General features: G+C 50.2%; 1 protein-coding gene across 3 annotated transcripts in view; it reads right to left on the minus strand.

Moving 5' to 3' along the window:
- Window positions 1-313: 313 nt before the first annotated feature.
- The window catches only part of ATE1 (arginyltransferase 1), a 103,483-nt gene continuing 76,350 nt past the window's right edge, over window positions 314-27,446 (minus strand). For 2 of the 3 annotated variants that reach the window (XM_056120946.1, XM_056120945.1), the window contains exon 12: window positions 314-1,370. In XM_056120946.1, coding sequence (XP_055976921.1) covers window positions 1,189-1,370 — 182 coding nt within the window. In that variant the 3' untranslated portion in view covers window positions 314-1,188. The remainder of the gene's footprint in view (window positions 1,371-27,446) is intronic. The other variant, XM_056120944.1, reaches the window with a different exon arrangement.

A 27,446-nucleotide genomic window follows, 5' to 3' on the forward strand; every position in this document is an offset into this window, starting at 1 on the left:
CTGGCACACAGGCACATACCACCACACCTCTTCACACACATGCGCACACGTGCGTACACACCAAGCAAGCAAGCAAGCAGTGGGTTTGGGTTTTGCATTTCGAGACATTTGATCCCCCCCTGCCCCCCATCGCTGCTTTCTGGCCAATCCTGTCATCCGACCGGCTACGGGGATTCTCGGCAGCTTCACCGACAGCCGGCGTACGTATCGGAACAGTGCAACAGCGGTCATGGATTCGAATAGCAAATGCTTTAATATGGCTTTTAAAAATGATCCATCAACAGATAACAGAGAAACGAGCAAAATGAGAGCGAAACGGGGGGGGGGGGGGGTGGGAGGAGGAAAGGGGAGGGGTGGATAGGAAACGCAGCCCTGAGTGTTTCCCACACGTGCCAGGCCCCTGGCCCTCCCGCCTGTGAGGCGCCCATCGCCGTGGCAGAGGTGGCGAGGGTCCAGCGGGCAACGGAGAGGAAAGGGGAAAAGATGGAGAGCAGAGAGGACGGGGAGGGACAGAGGAGAGGAAAGCGGGGAGGCAGGAGGGCTGGAGGGAGGGAGAGGGGGCGCTGGGGGGGGAGGGGGAAGAGGCTCCAGCCTCCACCGCAACCAGGAGTCCGGCCTCCTCCAACTCCAAACTGAAGGGCGAGGACGGTGGTTCCCCCTGCCCTGGACCCGAGGCGTCACCGGGAGGGCCGAGTGCGGTGAGCAGCGCAGCTTCTAAAAGGCGGCCGCGATTTCTTACTCAACCACCAAAGATGAGGGTCCTGAGTTCCGGGGACTGGGAACTCCCGTGGGTCCACGTGAGTGGGCCGTTTCGCAGGGACGGCGCCTGCGAGGCGAGGCCAGACGCCCACCCTCCCCCTCCATCCCCGTATACCCGAGGGCCCTTCTCTTCTGAAAGCATAAACCGACGTCCTCGGCTGCACTTAGGGAAACAGCCTGTTTTAATTTCTCTACCGGAACGCCGAAGCACGACCGTCACTTGAGTCCCCGAGAGTCGCCTGCGGATGTTACCCTCGACGCGAGTCGGAGTCACAGAGAGACGTTTCCCGTCTCTTGCTGGGAGAACCAACGTCCGGGATGTGGGGAGGCCTGGGGTGAGGCTGGGTCGGGCTGGGTCCGGCGGGTGCGAGAGCTCCGAGCGGTGGGGGGGCCGGGAGAAAGGTGGGGGGGGCACCCCCAGGCGCAGGGTCAGTTCCGGAAGAGCAGCATCCGCTCCGAGCACTTCTGCCCCACCAGCTCCGCGTACTGCAGCACGGCCGCCTCCTCGTCGGCCGCCTGCGGCTGCTGCGCCCGGTACTCGCCGTACGGCAGGATGGCCTTCCTGTGGAACACCTGCAGCCGCTCGGGCTCCTGGCTGCGGTCCTCGTCCACTGCAAGGACAAACACAGAGCGTGAGAGGCGAGGTGGCCGGGAGGGCCAGGAGAGCGAGCGCACGGAGACCCACACGCTGAAGGGCCAGGGGCTTCCTCCCGGGACCCTGGGGACAGGTGGGGCTCGGGGGAGGGTGTCGGGGATGGATGCCAGGCTGGCCACAGGCAAAGCAAGTGCCCCACCTGCGGTGCTAGCTTTCCAAGCCCTCGCATAATTTTTTTTTTCATTTCATATTCTTTTTTGTTGCTGGTTTTTTTGTTTGTTTTAGGGCTGACTCCTGGTTCTGCACTTCTGCACTCAGTAATTACTTCTTCTTCTTTCTTTTTGAGTCATACCTGGCAATGCACAGGGGTTACTCCTGGCTCATGCACTCAGGAATTACTCCTGGCGGTGCTCAGGGGACCATATGGGATGCTGGGAATCGAACCCGAGTCAGCCATGTGCAAGGCAAATGCCCTACCCTCTGTGTTATGGCTCCAGCCCCAGGAACTACTTCTGGTGGTGCTCAGGGAAGTCTTGTTGGAAGCATGCAAGGCCGGCAGCTTCCTGCCACTATGTCCCCAGTCCCTCAGTTGATATTCTTGTTTTGTTGGGAGGGGGGGTCACACCTGCTGATATACATGGGTTACCCCTGGTTCTGTGCTTAGGGATCACACTTGGTGGGGCTCGGGGGACCACATGGGATACCAGGGATCAAACCTGGGTCATCACATGCATGGCAAGTGGCCTACCCACTGTACTATAGCTATGACCTCATCACTTGATTTTTTTTTTTTTTTTGGTTTTTGGGTGACACCAGGTGATGCACAGGGGCTAGTCCTGGCTCATGCACTCAGAAATTACTCCTGGCGGTGCTCAGGGGACCATATGGGATGCTGGGAATCGAATCCAGGTCTGCCGCGTGCAAGGCAAACGCCCTACCCGCTGTGCTATCGCTCCAGCCTCATCACTTGATATTCTTAAAGCAACTTTTAAGTTCTAGGCTTTCTAGAAATTGATGAGATGATCTATCATTTACTACGACAGCAGCATTATATAAACACACAACAAAGTTATGCACTTTATGGCTTTTCAAGAAGATCAAGTATGTAATGGACAGTCATATTACTGAAATGAAATATCTTTGGGTAAATCGATATCCTGGGAGAAACTGATATCCTGTGAGAACTTGAAAAAAAATGTCTGACAACTCATCTCTGGAATCCAATTCTGGACCGATCAGAGCTGAGCAGGCATGGAACGGGAGGTGTTCACCATCACCAGGGTGCAGGAGGAGGGAGGAACTGTGGACGTACTGAACAGCAGAAAGGCTGCCGGGTGGTTGCGAGCTCAAGTTGTCCGGAACTGCATCAGGGAGAATGTGGCATCCTCACACTCTGCCAGGAGAGCTGCTGCTAGCAATGCCCCCTGGGATCACATTCGGTTCTGTTTTGTGCTGAGGCTGGGGCCCAACCCCAGGGCACACGCTCCTCCTCAGAGCTCTATCCTTGGAGTAACTTGTGATGAAAGTGAAACCCCGGAGTACAAATCCTCACTTCGCTCATTTGTAAACGATCATGGCAGCGGCTCTGAGACGCGATTCTCATTTCACACAGTTCATCGTGGACTGAACGTGCGGAAGAGGGGCCTGGAAGTGCTGCCTGTCACAGCGCCATTTTCCAGCACTTTCCCAGTCTCAGAAAGAAGCCTCGCACCTCTAAGCGGGCACTTCTCCATCTCCCTGACCTCTGGGCCTCAGGAAGCCACCAACTGTGGCAGCCACCAGCTAATCTTCCCTTCTATATTGCGCTGGACCTGCATCTTGGCCTCCTTTACCGAATTCTCACGAAGACAGCCTGGCTGGGTAGGCCGATCATTCAGCCGATTGCTCATTTTAGCCTATTCCAGTCAACATACGCCCCAAACCCCAAAAACACGGGTGAAGACAAGAATGAATCCAACCCCAATCTAAAAGTAACAGTTAAGTTCAGGCCAAAGAACACATCCCCTGCATGCCAGGGGCCCCACACGGTCACACAGGAGCACTGAAGAGGGAGTTAGTATTCTTGAAGGGCAAAGAAGCCACCATCGACCGAACTCCCCCAGAATCCTCCCAGGCAGCGAGAGGGGGACACTGATAGTAAACTGGAAGGCTCCACCTCCAGCCCACCACGGCCTCATGGGGAAACAGCGCCGACCCCCACCTGGAGCAGATGAAGAAGAAAAGAGCCCTGAGGCCTCGCCAGGGAATAGCCACACGCACAATCTCTGAGAGGGAATTCAGAGACGAGATGGTGGAGGGTGTGTGATGAGTGCAAAGAAACAGTGGCGGGCTGGAGCGACAGTACAGCGGGGAGGGAGTTTGCCTTGAATGCGGCCGAGCCGGGTTCGATCCCCGGCATCCGCCAAGCGCCGCCAGGAGTAATTCCTGAGTGCAGAGCCAGGAGTAACCCCTGAGCATCACTGGGTGTGACCCAAAAAGAAAAAAAAGAAACAGTGGAAGGGACAGCCAAGAAAATCGAGGAGGATAGGAAAGAAACAGTGGCGAGGAAGCCCCCGTTTCCTGCTCTCGGCAGGGTCTGGCTGAGGTGAGGGGATGCGTGAGGGACCCCTTCACGCAGCCCGCCTCCCCTCCCCACTCCACCCTGCTTTCCCGCCAAGTGACATGTCCCCAGCCACATCCGGGTTATTTACATTGTGAAACAACCACCACAGATGGTGTCAGGAATACCAGTGGACATTCCGTCTGGGGTTTCATTTCTCTCTCTTTTTTTTTTTTTTGCTTTTTGGGTCACACCCGGCAATGCTCAAGGGTTACTCCTGGCTCTGCACTCAGGAATCACTCCTGGCGGTGCTCGGGGGACCCTATGGGATGCTGGGAATCGAACCTGGGTCGGCCGCGTGCAAGGCAAACGCCCTACTCGCTGTGCTATCGCTCCAGCCCCCCTCTTTTTTTTTGAATTATTATTATTTTTTAAATTTTATTGAACTGCCATGAGATAGAGCATTACAAAGCCGTTCGTGACTGGGTTTCAGTCACACAATGTCCCAACACCCATCCCTCCGCCAGAGTGATTTCCCCGCACCGATGTCATCAGTTTCCCTTCCGCACCCCCAAACCACGCCCTGCCCCCCCACCTGCCTCAACAGCAGGGACCTCTATTCCCGCTCCTTCTCCCTCTCTCTCTCCCCCTTTGTCGTGGCTTTATACCTGGCCTAGGCTCGCAGGCTCTGGGGTGGCCGGAGACAGGTGACAGGTGTGTGCTGTGCCGCAGTGGGAGCCCCACGCAGTCCCCCGAGGCTCCTCTCCTGACAGAGGCCAAAGTGGCATGGAAACCTCGTCCTTGAAGGCTAAAAGAGTCGTTTCTTACATGGTTCTTGGCCGCTTGTGTCTTTGGATAAACCTCTATTAAGAACATTCGCCCGTTTACGATTTTTGTTTTTCAGTCGTTCCAGGCCAGTGCACCCGTTTTTTTTTTTTTTTAAATGATCCAAGTTCACTCAGACGAACTCCTATTTCTTTTTCTAAGAGTTCTATGCTTTTAGGTTCTATCCATTTCGAGTTCACTGTGTATAAAGTGTGAAATAGGGAGCCAGCTTCAGCCTTCTGCATGTGTGTACCCAGGTGAGGTCGGGCCTTTGTCTGTTCTGAGCCACACCCAGTGATGCTCAGGACTGACTCCTGGCTCTGTGCTCAGGAATCACCCCTGGCTGGGCTCGGGGGACCATATGGCATGCTGGGGATGGACCCAGGTCAGCCCAACCTACCGTACTACCACTCCAGCCCCCCAAACTGCCCTTCTGTGGAGCTGTAAGGCTTCCTCACATCCTGGCGGCCTGCACGCACCCCCTCCCAGGCTGCAGACTCTCTTTCACTCGGCTGACGGCATCTTTGAAGGAAGGCGCTTTTGATTCTGATGAAGAATTATGTCTGCTTCTCTTTTGCTGTTTGTGCTTTTGGTTTCTAGCTAAGAAACCATTTGATCCAAGGTCACTCAGACGAACTCGTATTTCTTTTTCTAAGAGTTCTATGCTTTTAGGTTCTATCCATTTCGAGTTCACTGTGTATAAAGTGTGAAATAGGGAGCCAGCTTCAGCCCTCTGCCTGTGTGTACCCAGGTGAGGTCGGGTCATTTGTTGAAATGATTGTTCTTGCCCCGTTGAACTGCCTGTTTCATTTCTGAACAGGAACTTACCATAAACACGAGTTTATTCTAAATTGTCCATGCAAGGCTATTGATATACACGTCTGTCTCCGTGCCAGAAACACAGTTGTCTCTTTTCCACAGTCTGGGTTCCATTTCATGTGAATTTCAGAAACAATTTCTGCAAGAGGCCCCGCTGATTTTTTCAGAACATGGGGCTGGATTTAATCTGGTGTCCCTCGGAGAAATTCCGTCTAACAAGGTTCAGTCTCCCAGTACACAAACATGTGACATTTACCATTAATTTAGGTACTTGGCCATTTCTTGCATTAGTGCTTCAGATCTTTCAAAATGTAAGTTTTATGCTGCTCTACCACTTTATTCCTAACAATTACATATTTTAATACTAAGATAAATAAAACTACTTTATTTCATTTGCGGTCATTCACTGCAAATGTACAGCAATAAAACGAATTACTGTCTATCTTGGATTCACCGATCTTGCTGAACTTGTTTATCATTTCCAGTCATTTTAAAAATATATTCTTTATAACTTTCTGTGTAAAAGACATACCACCTACAAGGAAAGCTTTCTCTCTTTCCTTGCAACCTGGATGCCATTTTATTTCATTCTGTTTTCTAATTATCCTCTCAAAAATGTCCTTTCTTTTTTTCTTTATTTCTTATTTTTTTTAATTTATTAATTTTTTTGCTTTTTGGGTCACACCTGGCGATGCACAGGGGTTATTCCTGGCTCTGCACTCAGGAATTAGCTCTGACGGTGCTCAGGGGACCATATGGGATGCTGGCAATTGAACCTGGGTCGGCCGCGTGCAAGGAAAACGCCCTACCCGCTGTGCTATCGTTCCAGCCCCAAAAGTGTCCTTTCTTAAAAAGTAAAGTAAAGTAAAGGCCCTCCTGTTGATCATCGATTTTCTCGAGCGGGCCCAGTAACGTCTCCATTGGAGACTTTGTTGTTACTGTGTTTGGCATATCGAATACGTCACGGGGAGCTTGCCAGGCTCTGCCGTGCGGGCGAGATACTCTCGGTAGCTTGCCGGGCTCTCCGAGAGGGGTGGAGGAATCGATCTCGGGTCGGCCATGTTGGCTGTGTGCAAGGCAAACGCCCTACCGCTGTGGGGCCAGAGAGGTAGTGCAGTGGGTAAGGCACTTGCCTTGCATGCCACAGACCCGGTTCAATCCCCAGCACCACCTATGGTGCTCCTGAGCCCACGAGGAGTGAGCACTGAGCGTAGAGCCAGGAGCAAGCCCTGAGCATCACTGATCCCTAAACAAAATACAAGAAATTTTTAAAAACTTCTGGTACTGGGGCCGGAGTGATAGCACAGCGGGTAAGACTTTGCCTTGCACGCGGCTGACCCGGGTTCGATCCCCGGCATCCCATATGGTCCCCCAGGCACCGCCAGGAGTAATTCGTGAGTGCAAAGCCAGGAGTAACTCCTGAGCATTTCTGGGTGTGACCCAAAAAAGAAAAAAAAAATTAATTAAATATATTGGCTTCTTTAAAAAAAAAATCTTCTGGTGTTGACTAAAAGCTCTGGGCATCACACAGAAAATATTTTTAAGGAACAAACAAACAATTCATCAGGATGACTGACTAGCCAGAAATAACTCCTGATCAGGTTTGCTAGCACCCTTTTAAAAGCCCTGTACGAGGTTACCAGAGGCGGCGAGTGGGGAGTGATCAGCAGAATAAACCTCATATGTGTCTCTGTGGACGCTCAGGGGGAGCCCCACCTCCAAGACAGGTGCTGGCATGACCCGTTTCCCTTCTGAGGATCCTCAGGGCTGGGTTTGCTCAAGCTTCCATTCTTCGGGTCTCTAGTCTTAAATACTCACCTTTAAATGCTTCCTTTGTCTCTATCAAAGCTTGCCTCGATACGGGTTACATTTGAAAAATCTGGCAACAACCGTCGAAGATGCAGATTTACACACACAGAACATGCTGTGACAGAGCTGCTCAGGGCCAAAGGGAACGCCAGTTTGCACAGCTGCTGCCGGGTGCAGGGACGGGGCAGCCTCTACACAAGGTGCTGATGAAAGAAGGCACCGAGAAAAGTGGGTGCCACAAAAGGAGAGAGAGAACAAAAGGGGATGCCCTGCCACAGAGGCAGGGTGGGATGGGGGAGGCGGGAATGGGGGGGGAGGGATACTGGGATCCGCGGTGGTGGGAAATGGGCACTGGTGGAGGGATGGGTATTTGATCATTGTATAATCGAAACCCAAGCACAAAAATTTTTAAGTCTACAACTGTACCTCATGGTGTTTCACTAATAAAAATTAAACAAGAATTTCAAATATAAAGCATAATATATGTATGTACTGAAATATTTATATATATTGTAAAAAAAAGAAAAGTGGGTGCCAGCTCTCTCTGTCAGGAAGGGGGTCGAGACCAGAAAAGGAATGGCTGGAACAATTCTGTGGTTCTTATGCACTGCAGAGATAAGAAGAGACGTGTGTGTGTGTGTGTGTGTGTGTGTGTGTGTGTGTGTGTGTACACGCGCATGCTTGCACATACACATATCTCCATCTTTCAGGAAGCTCTCAGAAACAATGAAACCCCAGTAGCAACGAGCATATTACTGCCCAGGTCTTTTTTCCCCCCTCAACGAACTCCCTACCAGAAGGAAGGAGAGGGGGTCCTTGGAGAAGTGCCTAATTGCAGAGCTGGGTCAGGGAAAGTACAAAATAAGCCTGGAGTATTCCCTGCCAGAAAGTAAGGAGCTGCTCAGAGAATAATGGCAATATAGCAAAACAGCACTTGGAGTCACCTTGAAAAAGGTTCCCGCTGGCCAGATCTGGGACAAGTTGAGCATTAAAAATAATGAGCCTGATTCTACCAGACCGGCTAAGACGGGGGTCCCTGAGTCTACACTGGCACAAATCAGCAGGGAGAAGGGGCTGCCCCTCCACACAGCAGAACGCCAACCAGGACGCGGAGAAGGAATGACGGGTGAGAAAAATCACGTGGCGGCCAACCCGTTAGCGAACAACTGGAGTGAGAATCATTAGCGGAGGCAACAACCAGGAGATGGAAGCACCATGAAATGGGATAGTTGTTATTTAAAAGCATCTCCTTATAAAGTGCTCGTAATTACTAACACAAGATACTCCCTTCCTGGTGGAGACAGGTTGGCACGTGTCGCTGGACCCGGGGATATGGATCCCAGCAGTGAGACAAGCGACGGTGAGTGAGCCCAGAGACACAGCGACAACACCCCCCATCCCAGGGACGCCTCCCCAGCTTGAGAGCGTGGGTGGAACCGTGAAGAAGAGCTGGACACACACATACATGTACCAAGTAACCACGGTAAAAAACCCTCAGCACTAAAATATGCATGAGCCCAACTCGGACCCGGGGTCAGGAGGAAAGGTGTTCAGCGGGAAGGCACAAGGAGGCCGAGTATGCATATAGCACTGTAGCACTGTCCTCCCATTGCTCATCGATTTGTTCGAGCGGGCCCAGTCACGTCTCTGTTGTGAGACTTGTTGTTACTGTGTTTGGCATATTGAATACGTCATGGGGAGCTTGCCAGGCTCTGCCGTGCAGGTAAGATACTCTTGGTAGCTTGCCAGGCTCTCCGAGAGGGGTAGAGGAATCGAACCCAGGTCAGCCGGGTCGGCAAGGCAAACGCCCAACTCGCTGTGCTATTGTATGTGTGTATTTCTTTTTTTTTTTTTTTTTGCTTTTTGGGTCACACCCAGCGATGCTCAGGGGTTACTCCTGGCTCTGCACTCAGGAATTACCCCTGGCAGTGCTCAGGGGACCAAATGGGATACTGGGAATCGAACTCAGGTCAGCCACGTGCAAGGCCAACGCCCTACCCGCTGTGCTATTGCTCCAGCCCCGTGTGTGTATTTCTGTGCTACAGAAGGGAAACGTGTGGATGCAGATGGAGGCTGGGGCCATAAGGGGGCAGGAAGTCCCGCCTTTGCCCCTGGTCTGGAGAGCTCTGTGCTCATTACTCGGTGCCCCTGTTTTCAAGCACTGCGCACTGACATATCTAAGGATAATGGAGCAACAGAGTGTCAGCTTATTCTCAAATGGCTCCAAAAACCTGCGACAGGGAGGAAATCAGGCAGATGTGGCAATACGCTAACAACTAAATCGCGGGGAAGGGCCTGCAAGAGTTCTCCTCCCTGTGTGATCCAACTAAATGATGGTCTTTAGCCTCTCATACTGTCCCCTTGGATATGATTTTTTTTTGTACTCAAAGCGTTCATAATTTTTCATTGTCAAAGTTTTTGTTTCGGGGCCGGAGAGATAGCACAGCGGGTAGGGCGTTTGCCTTGCACACGGCCGACCCGGGTTCGATTCCCAGCATCCCGTATGGTCCCCTGAGCACTGCCAGGAGTAACTCCTGAGTGCAGAGCCAGGAGTAACCCCTGTGCATTGCCAGCTATGACCCAAAAAATAGAAAAAAAAAAACAGAAAGTTTTTGTTTCAACATAGTCTTATTACTGTAGTCACCAAATGGACAGGCAATGTTTAAAATAATCAAATACAGTGAACCCATTCATTTAAAGTACCTATGATGTCCAATTAGTTTGACAAATAAGTTGCTTTTTAAAAAATATATATCATTTTGGGGCTGGAGCGATAGCACCGCGGGTAGGGCATTTGCCTTGCACGCGGCCGACCCAGGTTCTATTCCCAGCATCCCATATGGTCCCCCGAGCACTTTCAGGAGTAATTCCTGAGTGCATGAGCCAGGAGTAACCCCTGTGCATTGCCGGTTGTGACCCAAAAAGCCAAAGAAATATATATATATATATATATATGTATATCGTTTTAAATTTTGTCTTCTTCGGCATCTCATGGAAGGGAAGACTATGGCAGTAATTCCTCATCTCATCTCACGGGTAGGCAACTGCACTGGGTTGCAAAGTCAAAAATCCCAATTAACCATGAAAACTCGTCACAATACTAATTTCCAGAGAGTGATTCTGGCTTTGGGCTCACTGATTTCTTTAAAGCTAATGGATCTAAAGTCTTCCAAATATACCTGGATGCAGCCAAATCCTGAGACTTTTCTGGGGCATAAAATCAAAACACGACACAAAAATCAAGACATGACAGAATCCACCCCAGAGACATAGACAACACCCTTTATTTGTCAGAGGTCGCAATCCACAAACCCCTCCTCTTCCCTTCTTGGCCCCAGTTCTATCTGCACAGAATCTCTCCAGGCTGCAGCATCTCCCGTCATCATTTAAAAAAAAAAAAAAAAAAAACAAGTTCCTTCTCACTGGTACAAAAGACTGCCATCTGTCACAAACGAACAAAACTCCCCGTGACCCCTGCCTTCCCCTTCAGTTACCATATACTTTCTCTCTCCTCTCGGGAATATTTATTTAATGGCCATTTCTTTACCTCCCACTCACTCCCAATCTTTTTCCATGTGTATCTTGGCCCGGCTGCTTCGAGTCTGTTCACGCAGGGCAAAGGGTCTCCTTGTTCAAGAATACAATGAACATTCTTCAGTCCTCAGCATCCTCGGCGGAGTGCGACCCAGAGGCTCATTTCCTGCACTCTCATTCCACTCGGCCTGGGCCTTCCCTGGCACCGCGGGCTCTGGCCTGCCTCTGAGCACCGCGGCGGTTCTTTCTCATCTGCCGTCTGCTCCCTTCTTTCCCAGACCATTAGATGCTGTGAGTTCTGGGCGATCCTCTCTTTGACTCGGCATTTTGGCCCTGGGACAGTTCATCCTCAGCCATGGAGTCAACTTATCATTTTTACTATGTCCATCCTCCAGATCACCAGTAGAACTTCCCCTGGCACCTGAGAGAACCGACCCGACGACAGGCAGCTGAGCGCAGGATACTAAGGCCAAGTTTGCCTCCGCATGACCTTGGGAAGAGCGACCCTGCTTTAAGAATATGTGAGAGAGGAGCTGGAGCAATAGCACAGCGGGTAGGGCGTTTGCCTTGCACGTGGCCGACCTGGGTTCGATTCCCAGCATCCCATTCCTGAGTACTGCCAGGGGTAATTACTGACTGCAGAGCCAGGAGTAACCCCTGTGCATCGCCAGGTGTGACCTCCCCCCCACCTCCCCCCCAAAAAAAGCAAAAATAAGAATATATGAGAGATAAAGAGTGAGAGAAATAGTGAACAATGTAAAACCAGAGTTAACTATTATTAAATATGATAATTACTATACATTAACCCTATTTCCTTGTATGCAGCCATTACAAAAGAATGAGAAAACATACCATCTGATCCAATAATTGCACTGGGTATTTACCCAAAGGAACTGGAAACACGTCCACAGAAAAACCCGCAGACACAAGTTCAGAGCAGCTTTGTTCAAAACTGAAACGGTGAAAGCAACCAAGATGGTCTTCAACATGTAACTGGACCGTGAACGAGAGCACCTTTTTTTTTTTCTTTTTGGGTCACACCCAGCGATGCGCAGGGGTTACTCCTGGCTCTGCACTCAGGAATTACTACTGGCGGTGCTCAGGGGACCATATGGGATCCTGGGAATCGAACCCGGGTTGGCTGCTTGCAAGGCAAACGCCCTCCCCGCTGTGCTATCTCTCCAGCCCCGTGAGAGCACCTTTATACAACAAAATATTGTTTCAGTGACGGGAGAAATGAACTCTTCAGCCACAGAAAGATAAAGATCGCTCAGCGCAAAAAAAGCCGCACTGAAAAGGCCGCATTCCATCTTAATTCCCAAGGACTGACGCTCTGAAAACAGGCAGATCTAGGGAGTCAGGCAAGATCAGAGGCTTCCCCGGGGTTTGGGGAGACTCAAACAAGGACCAGGGACCAGGTGGAGCATCTGGAGTTTTTGAAACAATGTAACTGACCCCTCTAAGGTCCCCTGAGTAAACCTTGAGCATAGCCAGGGATGTCCCCAAATTAACAAAATAGATTGGTGGAGGGAAGTAGACGCTGGTGAAGAGACATATGGCTGCTGAAACACTGGGTGCCTGAAACCTGATGGCATCATCTTTGTGATCTTCCAGGGACTCAATAAAGATACGAGCAAGGTAAGAACTCCTGACCTGCCGATGTTCAAATGTGTTGTGTTCCAGGACAGACCATTCCTCGGAACAAAGCCCCAGGATGCGGCTCCGTCTCCCCTTCTGCTCCCCGTGCAGCTGCCCAGGGGAGAGCGACGGGCACAGCACAGAGCCCGGCAAACACGGCCCGGCCCGCCGAGCTCAGACAGGCAGGCTCGCAAGGCTCCCAGCAAGGCCTTTTCCAGCCACTGCTCGTGTTTCAAGTGACCAGTCTCCCTTGAATGTCCATCACGTGCAGACTCCAAAAAAGGGCAGGGAGAGGGAAGTAGGGAAAGGCAGGGAAAGGACAGTGCGTTTCAACCTGCTGGGAATCCTTAAATCCTATGAGCGCTTTCTCTACAGAGCTGGAATCACATGACTCCGAGTTCCTTTCCTTTATCAAAACTGAGCTGGCCTGGGTGGCGGAGAAAATCAGCACAGCTTGAAACCCAAGCACAAAAATTTGTAAATCTGTAACTGTACCTCATGGTGTTTCACTAACAAAAATTAAAAAAAAAATGTAAATGATGGAGAATGGGCACTGGTGGAGGGATGGGTACTGGATCATTGTATAACTGAAACCCAAGCACTAAAATTTGTAAGTCTACAACTGTACCTCATGGTGTTTCACTAATAAAAATTAAAAAAAAAAAAACTGAGCTGAAACAACAATGTAGCCTGGAATGGCCCCGGACACCACCGGGTGTGGCCCTAAAACCGGAAAAAGAAAAGAAGACCCCTGTGTGTGTTTTTAAAATACATATAAAATTATTTTTAAATGCCTATGGAAAGGCAAAGAAGCTCGGAGAGCTAAAACAACTCTGAAATGAAAAAAGCTGGAGAAGCACCATTCTGTCAAATTTCAATATATGTAAAGAGAGCAAGACTAGATGATAGCAGACGGTGACACAGAGGGCTGATCAAGACTGTACAATACCAGACAGTAGGCATACAGGGCTGTACAAGAATGCACAGAGTCCAGAAACAGTGCCAGGCAAAGTTTGGCAAACATCAATTTTTGACAAAGGTATAGAAGAAACTCAAAGGAAGAAGAAGAGGCTCTTCTACAAACAGTATTGGAACAACTGAATATTCAGACAAAAAGTTAAGGTTCGACATAAACAAAGCATGTTACATAAAAATATAACACAAGGGGCTGTGGGGAGGACATTCTATCCTGTATGCGGCCCACCTGGATTCTATCCCCAGCACCGCATATGGTCCCCTGAGGACCACCAGGAGTAATTCCTGAGCACAGAGCAGGGAGTAACCCCTAAGCATCGCTGGGTGTGGCCCCCAAACGAACAAATCACAGACTTATAAATATATAAAACCTTTAGAATATAACAGAAAATTGGCAAAGCTGAGTGAAGAGCTTTTAAACATAACTCCAAAGCCATGATTCATTAAAAACAAAAAACCTGAACTACATCAAAATTGAACTGTTTTGCGCTCAATTCCCTTTTAAGGATGAGGCTCAAAAAAAAAGAAAAAAAAAGATGCTCAGCCTCATTAGCCCTTCAGAAAGACAATTTAGGATGATAATGACACACCACTGCCCACCTAATTAGGACAGATTAAATATAAATAGTATCCACTCCATCTTGAAAAAAATATTATGAACTGTTGAATAAAGGAATTCAACCCTTTATCGTGAGCTAATGTACCCAAGGTTGTCAGATGCAAGAACCACAAGAAAACATCAAATTAGATCCCTCGGAAACCTTCATTAAGGACTCGAACAAACGAAGGCCATGTGACAGACAAGCATTTTTCTCCCCCCAGTGAGTGACTTTCCCGAACCCCAAAGCAGCAAGGCTCCGCTTGGTGGAGCTGAGTCACACCTGGGCACACAGGCGCCCCTCCCAAAAGACAGGTGAAATCGAGCCTGATTCCGAGCATATCCTGGGCTCCTATGGCCGCCTCACGTTCCAGACTGGAGACACCGGGTTTCCTTTGAGTGCAAAGGCCAGTAAACAGAATTAATGGCCATGCTAAGTTTCCAGGACAATTTACGCAAAAGAATTAGAGAAAATACAATAATGCTATGTTCTTCTTCTTCTTTTTTTTTTTCTTGAGGGAAAGTTTTCTATTTCCTTCATTTTTATCTGTTCTTATAATTTAAAGACTAAAATGGAACGAGTAATGACTGAATATTTGAAAAAAAATTAAGCGACAAGGAAAATACATGCAGAGTTCATTTTGCCCTACGGTCGACTTTGCTTTTTTAAAGATGTGGTTTAGAGGGGTCAGAGAAAGTCCAGTGGGCAGGGTGTTTGCCTTGCATGCGGCAGACCCAGGTTCAATTCCCGCCATCACATATAGTCTCCGGAGCACAGAGCCAGGAGTAAGCCCTTCGCACCACCAGATGTGACCTCCAAACAAACAAAAAAACAACAAATGTGGCTTAGGATCTCAGCAAATTTACTCCTATAAAACATCTTACCGCAAACTTAACTTTCTTCTCTTTTATTATGACCACCTTAGTGGATTTGGGGAATACTTATAAATTAAAAATTACACTATATTACTTAAGGCAGAGGGCATGCTATCTTTTTTTTTTTCTTTTTGGGTCACACCCAGCAATGCACAGGGGTTATTCCTGGTTCATGCACTCAGGAATTAATCCTGGCCGTGCTCGGGGGACCATATGGGATGCTGGGAATCGAACCAGGGTTGGGCTGCATGCAAGGCAAACACCCTACCCTCTGTGCTATCACTCCTGCCCCAGAGGGCATGCTATCTTGATATCGATATACATTATAAAAAGATTTTCACAATCTAGCTAATATAGTGAACACATCCCTGCTCGTTAATGTAGGGAATTCCTGCTACCGTATTTACGCAAATGAAGCTCTTGGCGGTACAAGGAGTCGGGCTCCTAACCTGCCGGTAAACTCTGGGAGGCTGAACCTGATCTCTGTGTCTCTGCATCCCCTGTGCCCTGATTCCACTTTCCCTAGACACTGGAGGAACAGAGCCACCCAGAGCCCAGAGCCAAAGCATCCAGTGCGTATCAGGGGCTGGTGCTGATTGTAATCTCACACCCTGGAGACAAGCAACAGGAGACCAATCTTGGGAGCAACTACTGGCTTTTATCAACTTTCTGGTTAATTAGTACCATATGGTTATTACTCAATGTCTGTGTTCTCGAGTTAAATCATTCTTGGATTATTTTCCTTCATTTCTGAGTGCACCGTAAATACTGAAATTAATCGGATTACGAGAGCCTAAATTTGTGCCCCGAGTTGATTCACTAAAATCTTTTCTCTCTGGAATCTTCATAGGACGCCCGGTAGTGACCTCACGACTAAAGGTAAGGAAAAGGGGGTAACTCAAATGTCCTTCAAGGCGGCCTCAGGCTTCTCTGGGACAAAAGGCTTCCTGGACGAGTCTGTCCTCCTCTCCAGAAGCAGCGAATTCCAGAAACAACGACACTGTGTGGAAAATCTGAACGTTCCAGATCTTCAAGGAACAGGCAAAGCTCCACGGTCATAGTAAGGAATCGGGGCCCAACCAGACAGGGCCTGGGAGCCCAAGTCAGCTGCGTGGGCAGGACTGACAGACACTCAGAGGGGGGTGGGGGCGACAGGCTGCTGTTTGGCTCAAAAGACTTGTTGGTGATTAGCCCCCAAATCTGTGGGCACGACCAGAGGTTTTGATGGTAGCTTTGGAGTCCGGGGTGCAACGTGTAATACGTCTCCACTAAAGAGGCTCCTTTCTCCCTAGTGATCAACAGAACGTTCGATCCCCTTAACTGTGCTTCTGTCTGGTGTGTTACACGCGGAGTAGCTAAGCCAGCCACGAGGTCAGGCATTTTGTTTTAAACTTCCTTACACTCTCCCACAGGGCTGGAGCGACAGCACAGCGGGTAGGGCGTTTGCCTTGCACACGGCCAACCTGGCAGACCCGGGTTCAATTCCTCCGCCCCTCTCGGAGAGCCTGACAAGCTACCTACCGAGAGTATCCCACCCACACGGCAGAGCCTGGCAAGCTCCCTGTGATGTATTCGATATGCCAAACACAGTAACAACAAGTCTCACAACGGAGGCGTTACTGGGCCCGCTCGAGCTAATCGATGAACAACAGGAGGACAGTGTGGTGCAGTACACCCTCCCACGTGCTCTCTTCTGCATGTGCACACACACACACACACACATGTGCATGTGCTCCCCGCCCAAGCACTGCTCCATGGACCTGCAGAATCATACTCTGCTGTGCTTTCGTGACTCCCATTCACACAAGACGGGATCCATTTGCCACCTACACGTCTGACTCAAGTCTGCCGAAGGGGGCTGAAGCACTTGACTTTGTCTTCCCTCCCTTTACACTGCATTTAAATGTCTACTCTGAAGCAGAACACAGAACAACGTACAGGTGCGGCCTGTTGGTCTTTAACAGTCAGCTCATTCAGCCGGGCTGGAACACTGCATCCCTACTCTGAACAGCGGCGGCAGGGACCACGCCTGACCCCATCAGCCCAGAGGGTCCTGTCTCCACCTCGCTCAGACACACGATTTATTCACGAGACTCTAAACGTCGAGATTTTTGGAAGCAAATTCCATTTTTGTTTGAAATTAAAAGTGAATCTCTAACACGCCTTCCTCTTACACTCCCAGTGCTTCCTCCTACCTCTTGACCCGGTTCCAGACCTTCTAAGGGCACTACCATCGAAGTATAGACTCAGAAGGTCTTTTTTATAGAGCGGCTGTTCACTTCTCTCAACCCAAAACATGTTCTGTTACGTATTGCTTAAGACCTCAGCGGGTCCTGAATGCCTTGTGAAATAAAAGCCGGTCACACACTGTAACTGAGTCCAGAGCTGGGCTCCAGAAATCGTTTTTTTTTTTTTCTTCACCCAGGCACACTCGCTTTGAATTTTGAAGTAACTTGTTTGCAAAACGACTTTCAGACATGGGGAGTCGCAAAAGAAATGGCTGCTGCTACAGTTTAAGGGTGGGCTTACACTCCCAAAGCAAACCCCCTGTGACCACTGGCAAGTTCAGAAAGGGCAAAAGGAAGGGAAGGATCTCTTCCAGACGACTTTCTCTTGGCTTCTTAAAATGCGGCTTGACTGTTTTTATGAAAATGTTAAAAAATCTTGTTCGCGAAAATCTAGCTGACTAACCCCACTACAAAAAGAGGCTTTGTTTTGTTAAACGGTGCACAAATTCAATGTGAATTTAACAACAGGGTGTCTTTACAAACCAACAAAGAACATCATAGGTGTGGCTCAGGGGTTAAGGAAGTGGGCCCAGTGATAGGTGGGAGCACAGACCCAGATGTGGGGGGGTCCTACAATCAGCCCCCCCCACACCTGCTCCCTTTCCCCAGCACTTCTGGGTGGGGCGGGGGTTGGTCTGATGGGGAGGGTATCTGCTTTTCTTGCACAAGGCACCCCATATGTCCTCCTGGGCCCTGCCAGATGTGATCCCCTGAGCACAGAGCCAGGAGTAAGCCCTCAGCACAGTTGGACATGACCCCAGAAAACAAAACAAAAACCATAAATATAAGTAGCACTGCACTGCACTGTCCTCCCATTGTTCATCGATTTGCTCGAGCGGGCCCAGTAACGTCTCCATTGTGAGACTTGTTGTTACTGTGTTTGGCATATCGAATACGTCATGGGGAGCTTGCCAGGCTCTGCTGTGTGGGCGAGATACTCTTGGTAGCTTGCCGGGCTCTCCGAGAGGGGCGGAGGAATCGAACCGGGCTTGGCCAGCCGGCTGCGTACAAGGCAAATACCCTACCGCTGTGCTATCACTCCAGCCCATGTATAAGTTTAAATATATATATATATATATCAGTTTATAACCATAGATACCATGTGCCTTTTATTTTTCCATCCAACTTTCCTGAAGCATGACTTTCCTTCCACATGCCGCTGGATCTCACCATCTCCCGCCCTGGAGGAAACTGAGCCCCTGACCACTTAGTAAAGTCCAGGACAGTAAAGTCTTCATCCAGGGTCTGTGCAAGGGATAAAACTCTCTCAAGAGGCAGACACATCTGGAAAAATCCCACATTTGGTAGATAAAAATAGTCACACTGCAAACAAAAAGCAAAAAGTCTATTTTAAGAATAAAGCATAAGACTGCATAGTTCCAAAAAAAAAAAAAAAAGGATGATAAACAATGATATATTGTGTGAAACCACAGAATAGAATTGTTGGTGCTGGCCAGTTTTCAGCTAAAGAGCGAATGAGGGACATCATCTCTGATACAAATGACCAATAAAACTGCGAAATGGAATTAAAGCATGAAAAAAGTATCATTTTAATTTGGGGGCTCCCAACTGGCACTGGGGGGGGGGCGGTCTGCAGGGACCCTGGCAATTCCTGACCCACTGGGCTGGCAGCTCCGAGCGAGGACCCTGGATGAGGTGCTGCTCGGACCCTGGCAGTTTCAGGGCCCCCAGGGAGGTCCCCAGTGATGCTCAGAGGACCAGGTCGTACTGCGGGTCCAGTCAGGGCCAGCTGTGGGCAAGGCAAGGCCTTTAGCCCTGGTGCTACTTCTGTGGCCGCGAAATATTAAAATCTTGACCGAGCCCAATTGTACCTGTTTTGTCTGTTCGGAGGTTTTGTCCACACCCTGCATGCAGTTCTTGGCGTGCTCCTAGATTTGTGCTCAGAATCTTCCTACAGGGCATAGGGAGCACCTGAGGTCAGCCCTGTCAGTGGAGTTTTAAATATCTGTTTCCAGTCGTCTGCTGCTAATATGTAAAAACACAGTCTTTTGTGCGCATTAAACTTGCATCTGCCACTCAGCTAAAATCCACTTACTAGTTCCAGTAGCTGTTACGCAGATTTTTGAAAATTTTCTCTATCATAATTTTTCTCTTCTCTCCAACAGGACATGCATGAGTAAGTAATTTAGATTTGTGATTTCAAATTAAATTTAGGTTCATTATGTTTATAAATCTATTAATCTCTAAGAGTACTGCATCAAGCCAGTGAGTTAAGAAGAAAAGTGAGTGCACTGCATTCATAAAAGCTTTAGACTGTTTAGAGAAAATTAATTAGTATTTTGTAAATGCAATCAAACTATTCAAAAATTCCTTGAAGTGATTGCTAAGTTCTACAAAACTTAAACAGGGAAAAAATTAGATTTGTAATGTGAACTGAAAAGCTTAAAGAATAAACAGATGTTGCTACATCAATTCTTAATACAACAAATACAAATTTTTAAAAGCCCAAACAAACTTTGAAGTGGCTCTTTCTACAAATAAAAATCAGGTTCACAGGTACCCCAAACTTGCAATACTCGTGTGCATCCTGAAAACCTGCGACACATTTTTAAAAGCTGAAATAAACCAGTGTCCTTAAAAATCTGAGTCAAAAAATCCATTTATTGGGGCAAGAGGTCAGTTCCGGCTCCTCCAGCCCAAGGCAGCCTTGAGACCCGCTCAACAGAGCCCACCATGCCTGCTCTGGTCCTCTGGGGGACAAAGTCTTTCTTGCTTCTCCCTTTTTCCTTCCATTATTAATATTATTATTATTATTATTTAAATTTGGGGGTTTTTTTTTTGCTTTTTGGGTCACACCCAGCGATGCACAGGGGTTACTCCTGACTCTGCACTCAGAAATTACTCCTGGCGGTGCTCAAGGGACTATATGGGATGCCAGAAATCGAACCCGGGTTGGCCGCGTGCAAGGCAAACGCCCTACCCGCTGTGCTATCGCTCCAGCCCCTTATTATATTATTGTTTGCGGGGGGAGCACACCTGGTAGTGCTCGGGGATCACACCTGGCCTCGCAGTGCTCAGGGGGCCATATGGGGGTGCTGGGGATTGAACCCGGTTTGGCCAACACCCAAGGCATCTCCCCGGCCATTCTGTGGCTTCCGTGGACATAGCCCTTTTGCCGTCTCTGACTCTTCACTCACTAAGGGGTCCGCTCGTGTGGAGGTCAGGGCATGGGGAAGGTTTCTGTCCAGGGTATCCCTCCTTCCGGACCCCTCCCAGCCCAGCAGCGCACAGGGCTTCTGTGGCACTGTGGAGACTGAATCTGGGCCCACTGCTGTCCTGTCGCTCCATGCCCCCTCCCCAGACCCCACTGCCCACCGTCCCCCGCTCGGACACTTGACTTGACTTGGTGCGCCCATGGCTAGAGTCTCCTCCATGTCCCCGAAGACCCAAGTTCACAGGGAAGCCTCCAGAGTCCCAGACCAACTCTGTCCCCGCCTCAGCCCCACCGCGGTCCAGACCGCTTCTGCTCAGACCACGGAATGCCAAGGCCTCCCCCGGCCGTAACCAACTCCATCCCTCTGCCACCCGGGCCACAGAAATGACGGGTCTGCTGATGTCACTCGCCCCGGGGCTCTTTCAAAGCCTTTCATGGCCTTCCAGGGCTTTCAGGAAAGATTCTAACCCCCTTGGAGGGAGCGGGGCAAGGCACCCCTCCCTAGCCAGCCGCGTCGGGCCCTCGCCAACTCACCAGCTCCCATGCCCGCTTCTCATCACGTTAATTCTAGCCCAGATCCCGCCGTGCCAACAGTTTTCCTGGCCTCCCACCCCACCCCGACCCCAGTCTGGGTTGAGGACATTCCCGGCTCCCGTGAGGACCAACTGCGCTTTTTCCCTCCGCCTCCCTGGCTACTTATCACCTTTAACTACAATCACTCCATAGCTGTCCACCGGCTGGGACAGAGCATAGCGCCTGAGGTGAGTAAATGAAACCACATGTTCTTCGGATTTATATTTCCAACTCCTGGGTGGTTCTTCCAACCACTCCCCCCAATCTTTTTCCCCCAAGCGTTCTCTGCTCTCATAAGCAGTCAGAGATAGTCCAGCGGGGAGGGCGTCTGCCTTGCACACCGCCAACCTGGGTGTGCCCCCCCCCACCCCGGCACCCCATACGGTGCCCCGAGTCCCACTGGGAGTGATCCTGGAGTAGAGCCAGGAGTGATCTCTGAGCCCAGCCGGGTGTGGGCCATCACCGCCGCCCCCCAAAAGAGTCCTTTACTCTCACAGTTGGCCCTTGGTCCCGCTGCCCCCGTGCCAGCAGCGTGGGCAGACATAAGAGACACAGCAGCCCGGTACAATTTGGGCATCAGGGGCGCAGAGAGAGAGAGAACAGAGGCCAAGGCTGGTCTCTGCCCCACCTGCTCTGAGCCCACCGGAGACAACCCTGTGGGGGGGCTGTGGGGGGCTGTGGGGGGAGGGGCGGAAGTTCCTTCTTTGGTCCTTCCAGGGCCATTCTGGGACACACCTCAAAAGCGTTCTCAGCAAGACTGAGCTCTGGCCTCTGATGCTCAGTGGGAACACGTCCTCCTCCTCCTCCTCCTCCTCCTCCTGTTCCTCACCCCTCCTCAGCTCACCCCCGGCCCTCACTCCTGCTCCCCCAAACCTTTTCCAAATAAATAACTTGAAGGCAAGCCACGTTTTTCGGATCCGACTTTGAAGACAGCCTAAGCTTTTTGCACTAGAAGCGCTCAGACTTTGAGCCTTTTCTTTGTATTGGGGGCGGAGGGGTGTGGCCTTCCAAGCAGTGCTCAGGAAGACGGGGGGTCACTGCCGCCCACACCTACCCAAAGGGTCAGAGGGTTCAATGCTGGGCCTGGCCATCCGCTGACACCCGGGCCTGGCAGTGCTGGGGAGGGCCGCCAGATGGATTCGTCTGCTCATGTTGGGAAGGTGCCTTTAATTCTCTCTCGACTGTCAACACAGCCTTCCTATTTTCAGACATATTTCATTTTATTACCAGCGAACATTCCACAGAAGCATAAACAAGTCAAGTCCCCCCTAAATGATATCCATTTCAAACAAATGGCAGCAAGGAAAATACATTTTCTTTCATGCACATGTTTTGCTAGCCTGACACAAAAAGAACACTCGTAAAATAAACAGGCCTCGTACCTCATGTCATAGCTTGCCTAGTTTTTCGGCGTGGAGGCCGAGTATTACCATCCGCGAGAGACAACGCAGACAGCGCCAGGAGGCCTTGCAAAGACACCCTTCTGCTGGTGCTGGGTGTGACTGACCTAAGGAATCCCTGCATCGCTCTGTCTCTGGGCGTCTCCCTCCAACAGACGGTGGAGACGGTGCTGAATCTATCAGAAGGCGCGGGCTCTGAAACAGAATCAAAGCTAGCCTTGAACCTATTTCTCTGGTCAGCGAATGACTTGTGTTCAGTGACCGCAGAGCCACAAATGAAAGCCACAACTACCACTGATCCTTCACGAGGGAGGAAACTGCTCCTTCGCCTTTGGACTAGTTGAGGGCAGACGACAGGCTTGAGGACGTTGCAGGCTAGACCATCCTCTTGCCCTTTATTTAATTTTGCCATCCATCATCAAAGGTGACTGAATTTTTTAAGACTAAGGGAAACTTCACGATTCTCCACGTTTATGCCACTTCCTGGCTCAGACTAAGTTGTGACCAATCTAAAATTTTGTTTGTTTTTTTGTTCTTGGTTTGGGGTCATGCCGGCCGTGTTCAGGGCTGACCCCTGGCTCTGCACTAAGGAATCACTCCTGGTGGGGTTGGGGACCCTAAGGGATGCCGAGGATGAACCCAGGGTCAGCTGGGCGGGGACTATCGCTCCAGCTCCACAAAATCCAAATTGGTTAAGCGCAGGTTACATGGAAGGGTAGGACGCAGCTCAAGTGGCAGAGCCCCACAACAATGAAAAAATAATGACAAGTTACTCAGCCCCACGGAGAACACCCGCTCTGGCATTTCAGGGCTTCTGGAACAATCAAATGTTTTGACTTTCACTATAATAAAATATCGTCCTAGGGGAACTCTGGGCCTTCTCCCCATGTTCCAAAGCACCTCAAAGCGCCTTCACAGAGCAGCAGTGGATATACCACAGGTGAGGAATAGCATCTGTGGACACTTTCTGACACATCAGAACATTCCTGAGGGTGCAGAAGGACATGAGGTGACAGTCATTGATCACACAATTAAACTGAAAGCAGGTGACAGTACGACAGGGCTTATAAATGTTCTAGATTTTTCTGAATTCCTAAGAAAAAGCCATAGGAGAAATAGCCTTACAGAGCCTGTTTTCCTTTATTTATTTATTTATTTATTTATTTTCTTTTTTGGTCACACCCGGAGATGCACAGGGGTTACTCCTGGCTCTGCACTCACTCCTGGCAGTGCTCAGGGGGCCATATGGGATGCTGAGAATCGAACCCGGGTCAGCCTTGTGCAAGGCAAATGCCCTACCTGCTGTGCTATCACTCCAGCCCCCAGAGACTGTTTTTCAAATCCATTTAGAATCATTTCAGGGTCAGTGTATGGTACAGCGGGGAGGGCGCTGGCCTTGCACGTAGCCGACCCCGGTTCCAGCCCCGGCATCCCGTAGGGTTCCCGAGTCCTGCCAGGGGTAATCCCTGAGCACAGAGCCAGGAGTCAGCCCTGAGCTTAGCTGGGTACAGCCGCAAGGCAAAAAAAAAAAAACCAAACTCCAAAATTAACCATGTCGGTCACTATTTTCAGTCACTGGTCTGTAACGTGCATGGCCAAAGCGGCACCAATTCTCAGTCCCTGGTCTGCTCATCCATGCCCTACTGAGCAGACTAGTTAGTAGCAATTAAATGTATAAAACAAAATTTAAAGGACTAAATGGAGAACAGGCATAGACAACTGCAGACATTCACCTTTGCTAACTCTTAGTTTCACGCCGGAAGAAATGCAAGTGTATATTATAAGACTTCCTTCCATCCTGTGGACAGATACCGTGTATGTGTTGGTTCTGCTGCCTGGTATCCTCGTTGAGAGGCCATCAGAGCGGGGACAAGGGGCTTCTGCTGCCACCCCCAATCCACAGAGGTACCATGTTTGCATTCGGATAAGAACAAACACCTCAGAAAACAAACCAAGTGGGAAAAGATCACAATAACACTTAATAAATGGACAGGAAATTTAAAATCTGCCAACAAGGGCCAGAGAGATAGTCGGGGGGAGTAGGGCGCTTGCCTTGCACATGGCTGGCCCAGGTTCAATCCCCGGCACCCCATATGGTCCCCCAAGCCCCGCCAGGAGAGATCCCCGAGCACAGAGCCACGAGAAAGCTCTGAGCACCGCCAGGCGTGGCCCCCAAAACCCAACCACCCGCAACCCTACCCTAGAGAAAAGAAGAAGCCTGGAGACCGCCTCCCCGCATTTCCCATAACCAAACATTCTCCAACCATCAGCCAAATCTCCAGATACTTTCTCACTTCGATGCCCGTTTCCTCTGCTCGACACCAACAGCTCCTCTGTCAGGCGCCTGCCCATCTCCTCTGCTGGCACCAACCATGCCCTCTCATCAAGGACTCCCACGACAGTGCTCCTCCTCCAGCTGCCCGGGTGAGGCCCGCCTCAAAGCCAGCCGGAGTCCCCGGAGTCCCCGCCAGAGCCGCTCGCTCAGCCCCCGGGAGTGCCGGGGAAACTCGCTCTGTCTCAGTCACCGTTGCCCTGCGCTGCACCAAGGGACCATTGGGAAGTGACCTAGGCTCGGAGCAGCCGAACTTGACCCTTCCTGAAGCCGGATCCTTTGCACAGAACGGCAAAGCCGGACAGGCCTTCTCCCAAGGCTGATGGCACAGAGGGCACCGAAGCCAGAAGAAAAGCCGGGGCCCGGCCCACGGGAGCCGAGACTGGAGCAGCAGGGGGACCCCTCGGACGTGTGCAGGGGTGCAGAGCTTCGGGGGACCCCGCCGGGGAGAGCGTCTCTGCCTGGACTGACGGCGTCTGCACCTGCCGGCAAGAACTGCGGCGAGCCACGAAGGCCCATGCCCTGCAAAACCATAACCAACTGGCACTGCATTCACAGCAAATTCATGTTCAACTGGCATTCACAGCAAATTCATGTTCAACTGGCATTCACAGCAAATTCATGTTCAATCTCCAAATAACCCCACACGGCCACACCAGGGACCCCTTGGGAAGGTCGCTGTTTGGCATGGCATTGCAAGACGAAACCAGAGAGGAGTCTGAGGTACTGAAGTATTTCACTCCTTTGGAATACTGAAAATAAGTTCTGCCACCAAGCTACAGAGAAACATTTGAGCTGAAATTATTATTATTATTATTATTATTATTTGCTTTTGGGGTCACACCCGGCGATGCACAGAGGTTCCTCCTGGCTCTGCACTCAGGAGTTACTCCTGGCGGTGCTCGGGGGACCTTATGGGATGCTGGGAATCAAACCCGGGTTGGCCGCGTGCAAGGCAAACGCCCTACCCGCTGTGCTATCTCTCCAGCGCCCTGAAATTACTTTAAAATCCGATTACAAACAAGTGTTAGCTGCAACTTCTACAACGAGTACTTCCGATGCTAAGACATCCCATTATGTTTGGGGTTTTGTTGTTGTTGTAAATAAGTCTAGAACTGAAACCTATTATCAGATAAACAGGGCACTTGATGGCTCTCGGGGCAAGTTGGGGGCAGCTTTTACCCCTCCAGAATACAAAGGATTGAGGGAACAATGGAAACGCGATTCCTTTGTTCTTACAATTTCCGCATATGGAAAAATAAAGAGTGAAAGCAGAGCATTAAGTATCAGCAATGTGACAGCCGGGAGGGCGCCTGCCTTGCACACAGTCAACCTGGGTTCAAGCCCCAGCATCCCATATGATCCCATATAATTTACTGCCAGGAGTAAATCCTGAGTGCTGAGCCAGGAGTAACCTCCAAGCACCGCTGAGAGTGAACCCAAAAATAAAACAAACATGTATCACCGATAATTACTGCTACAGGTAGGACTGTAAGTTATTTTCATCTTCACAGGACTGGTCTTATGCATAAGGGCAAATTTTCTACTCATGCTCATAACTATTTTTTTAATAGTTTAAGCCGGGGTCTAGGGATGCAGCTCAATGGCAGAGCAGGACTTGGAACCACATAGAAGGCCGTCAGGCGCTGGACCACTGTCTCCCCTCCCTCCAGGGCCTCAGGGCAGGCCCCCCCCCCCATAATGACGGGGCCAGGGGAAATCACCTAGAACTTCTCTCTTTGGAGCAGGCAGTGGGACGAAATTAGCCCAACAAAAGGCCTATTTATGAACATAAGGGTATCTTTGGCATTTCTGGGGTCCTGCAGTGTGCCAGCCCATTGTTCCACGGACTTCCTAGCAGAGCAAACAATGATCGACCCCCCATACACACACACCAGAATTGGGGCTTGGGGGAAGGGAGGAGACCAAGGGTCAGGAGGAACAGGATTTTCAGAGCCTTACAGCAATTCAGGGTAAGAGGAAATGTGATTTTTCTTACAAGCGGCCGCTAATTCACAGAACCTGGGGTCATCAGCTGTGCCTTCTGCAGGGCAATTTAACTGCAGACCAGCTGGAAGGAGAAGCAAGAGTGAGGGGAAACAGCACCACAACAGACTCACGATACGGCCCCACTAAGCTCGGGGGTTTTCTCTCGGAGTCCGTGAGGGCCGCATTAAAGCAAAGCCGGCCCCAGAGAAAAGAGTTTCTCACCGGCTGCCCCTGCAAGCTCCGACGGCCGGCCGCGTCTCACAGCACGCCCGGTGCTCGCCGGCAGGTGACTGCGTTTTAATTTCCGAAAGCCACAGGACATAAGTCCGATTTCAAATTGTGTCTGGACTGTGATATTCAACACTGATAAAAACTGTATGCTGATTTCTTGAAAGCAAACGATTCAGTTGTGTGGGAAGGGAGCTTCTGTTTTGTTCGAAGCGCTATTCTCAAAGAAATTTACTCCCTGGCTTCTCAACCATGAATATTCAGCGGCAAAGCTACTGGCACGAGAAATGTTAGCTTGGTAGGTCGCAGGAACTGACCGTGCTATATATTCTGCATCGCTCACCAGGATGCAGAACGGATAAAACTGGCCAACACAAAACTTGGAACTTTCTATCAGAAAATGCTCGTTAGAGCTGGGGGGGGGGGGGGGGGGGGGAAACACATTTGCAATTAACCCAAGAATCTCTTTGAATGACCATTCAGTGCATGGAGAT

This window comes from Sorex fumeus, unplaced genomic scaffold (assembly GCF_029834395.1).
Source record: "Sorex fumeus unplaced genomic scaffold, SorFum_2.1 ptg000043l, whole genome shotgun sequence".
Classification (NCBI taxonomy): Eukaryota; Metazoa; Chordata; class Mammalia; order Eulipotyphla; family Soricidae; genus Sorex; species Sorex fumeus.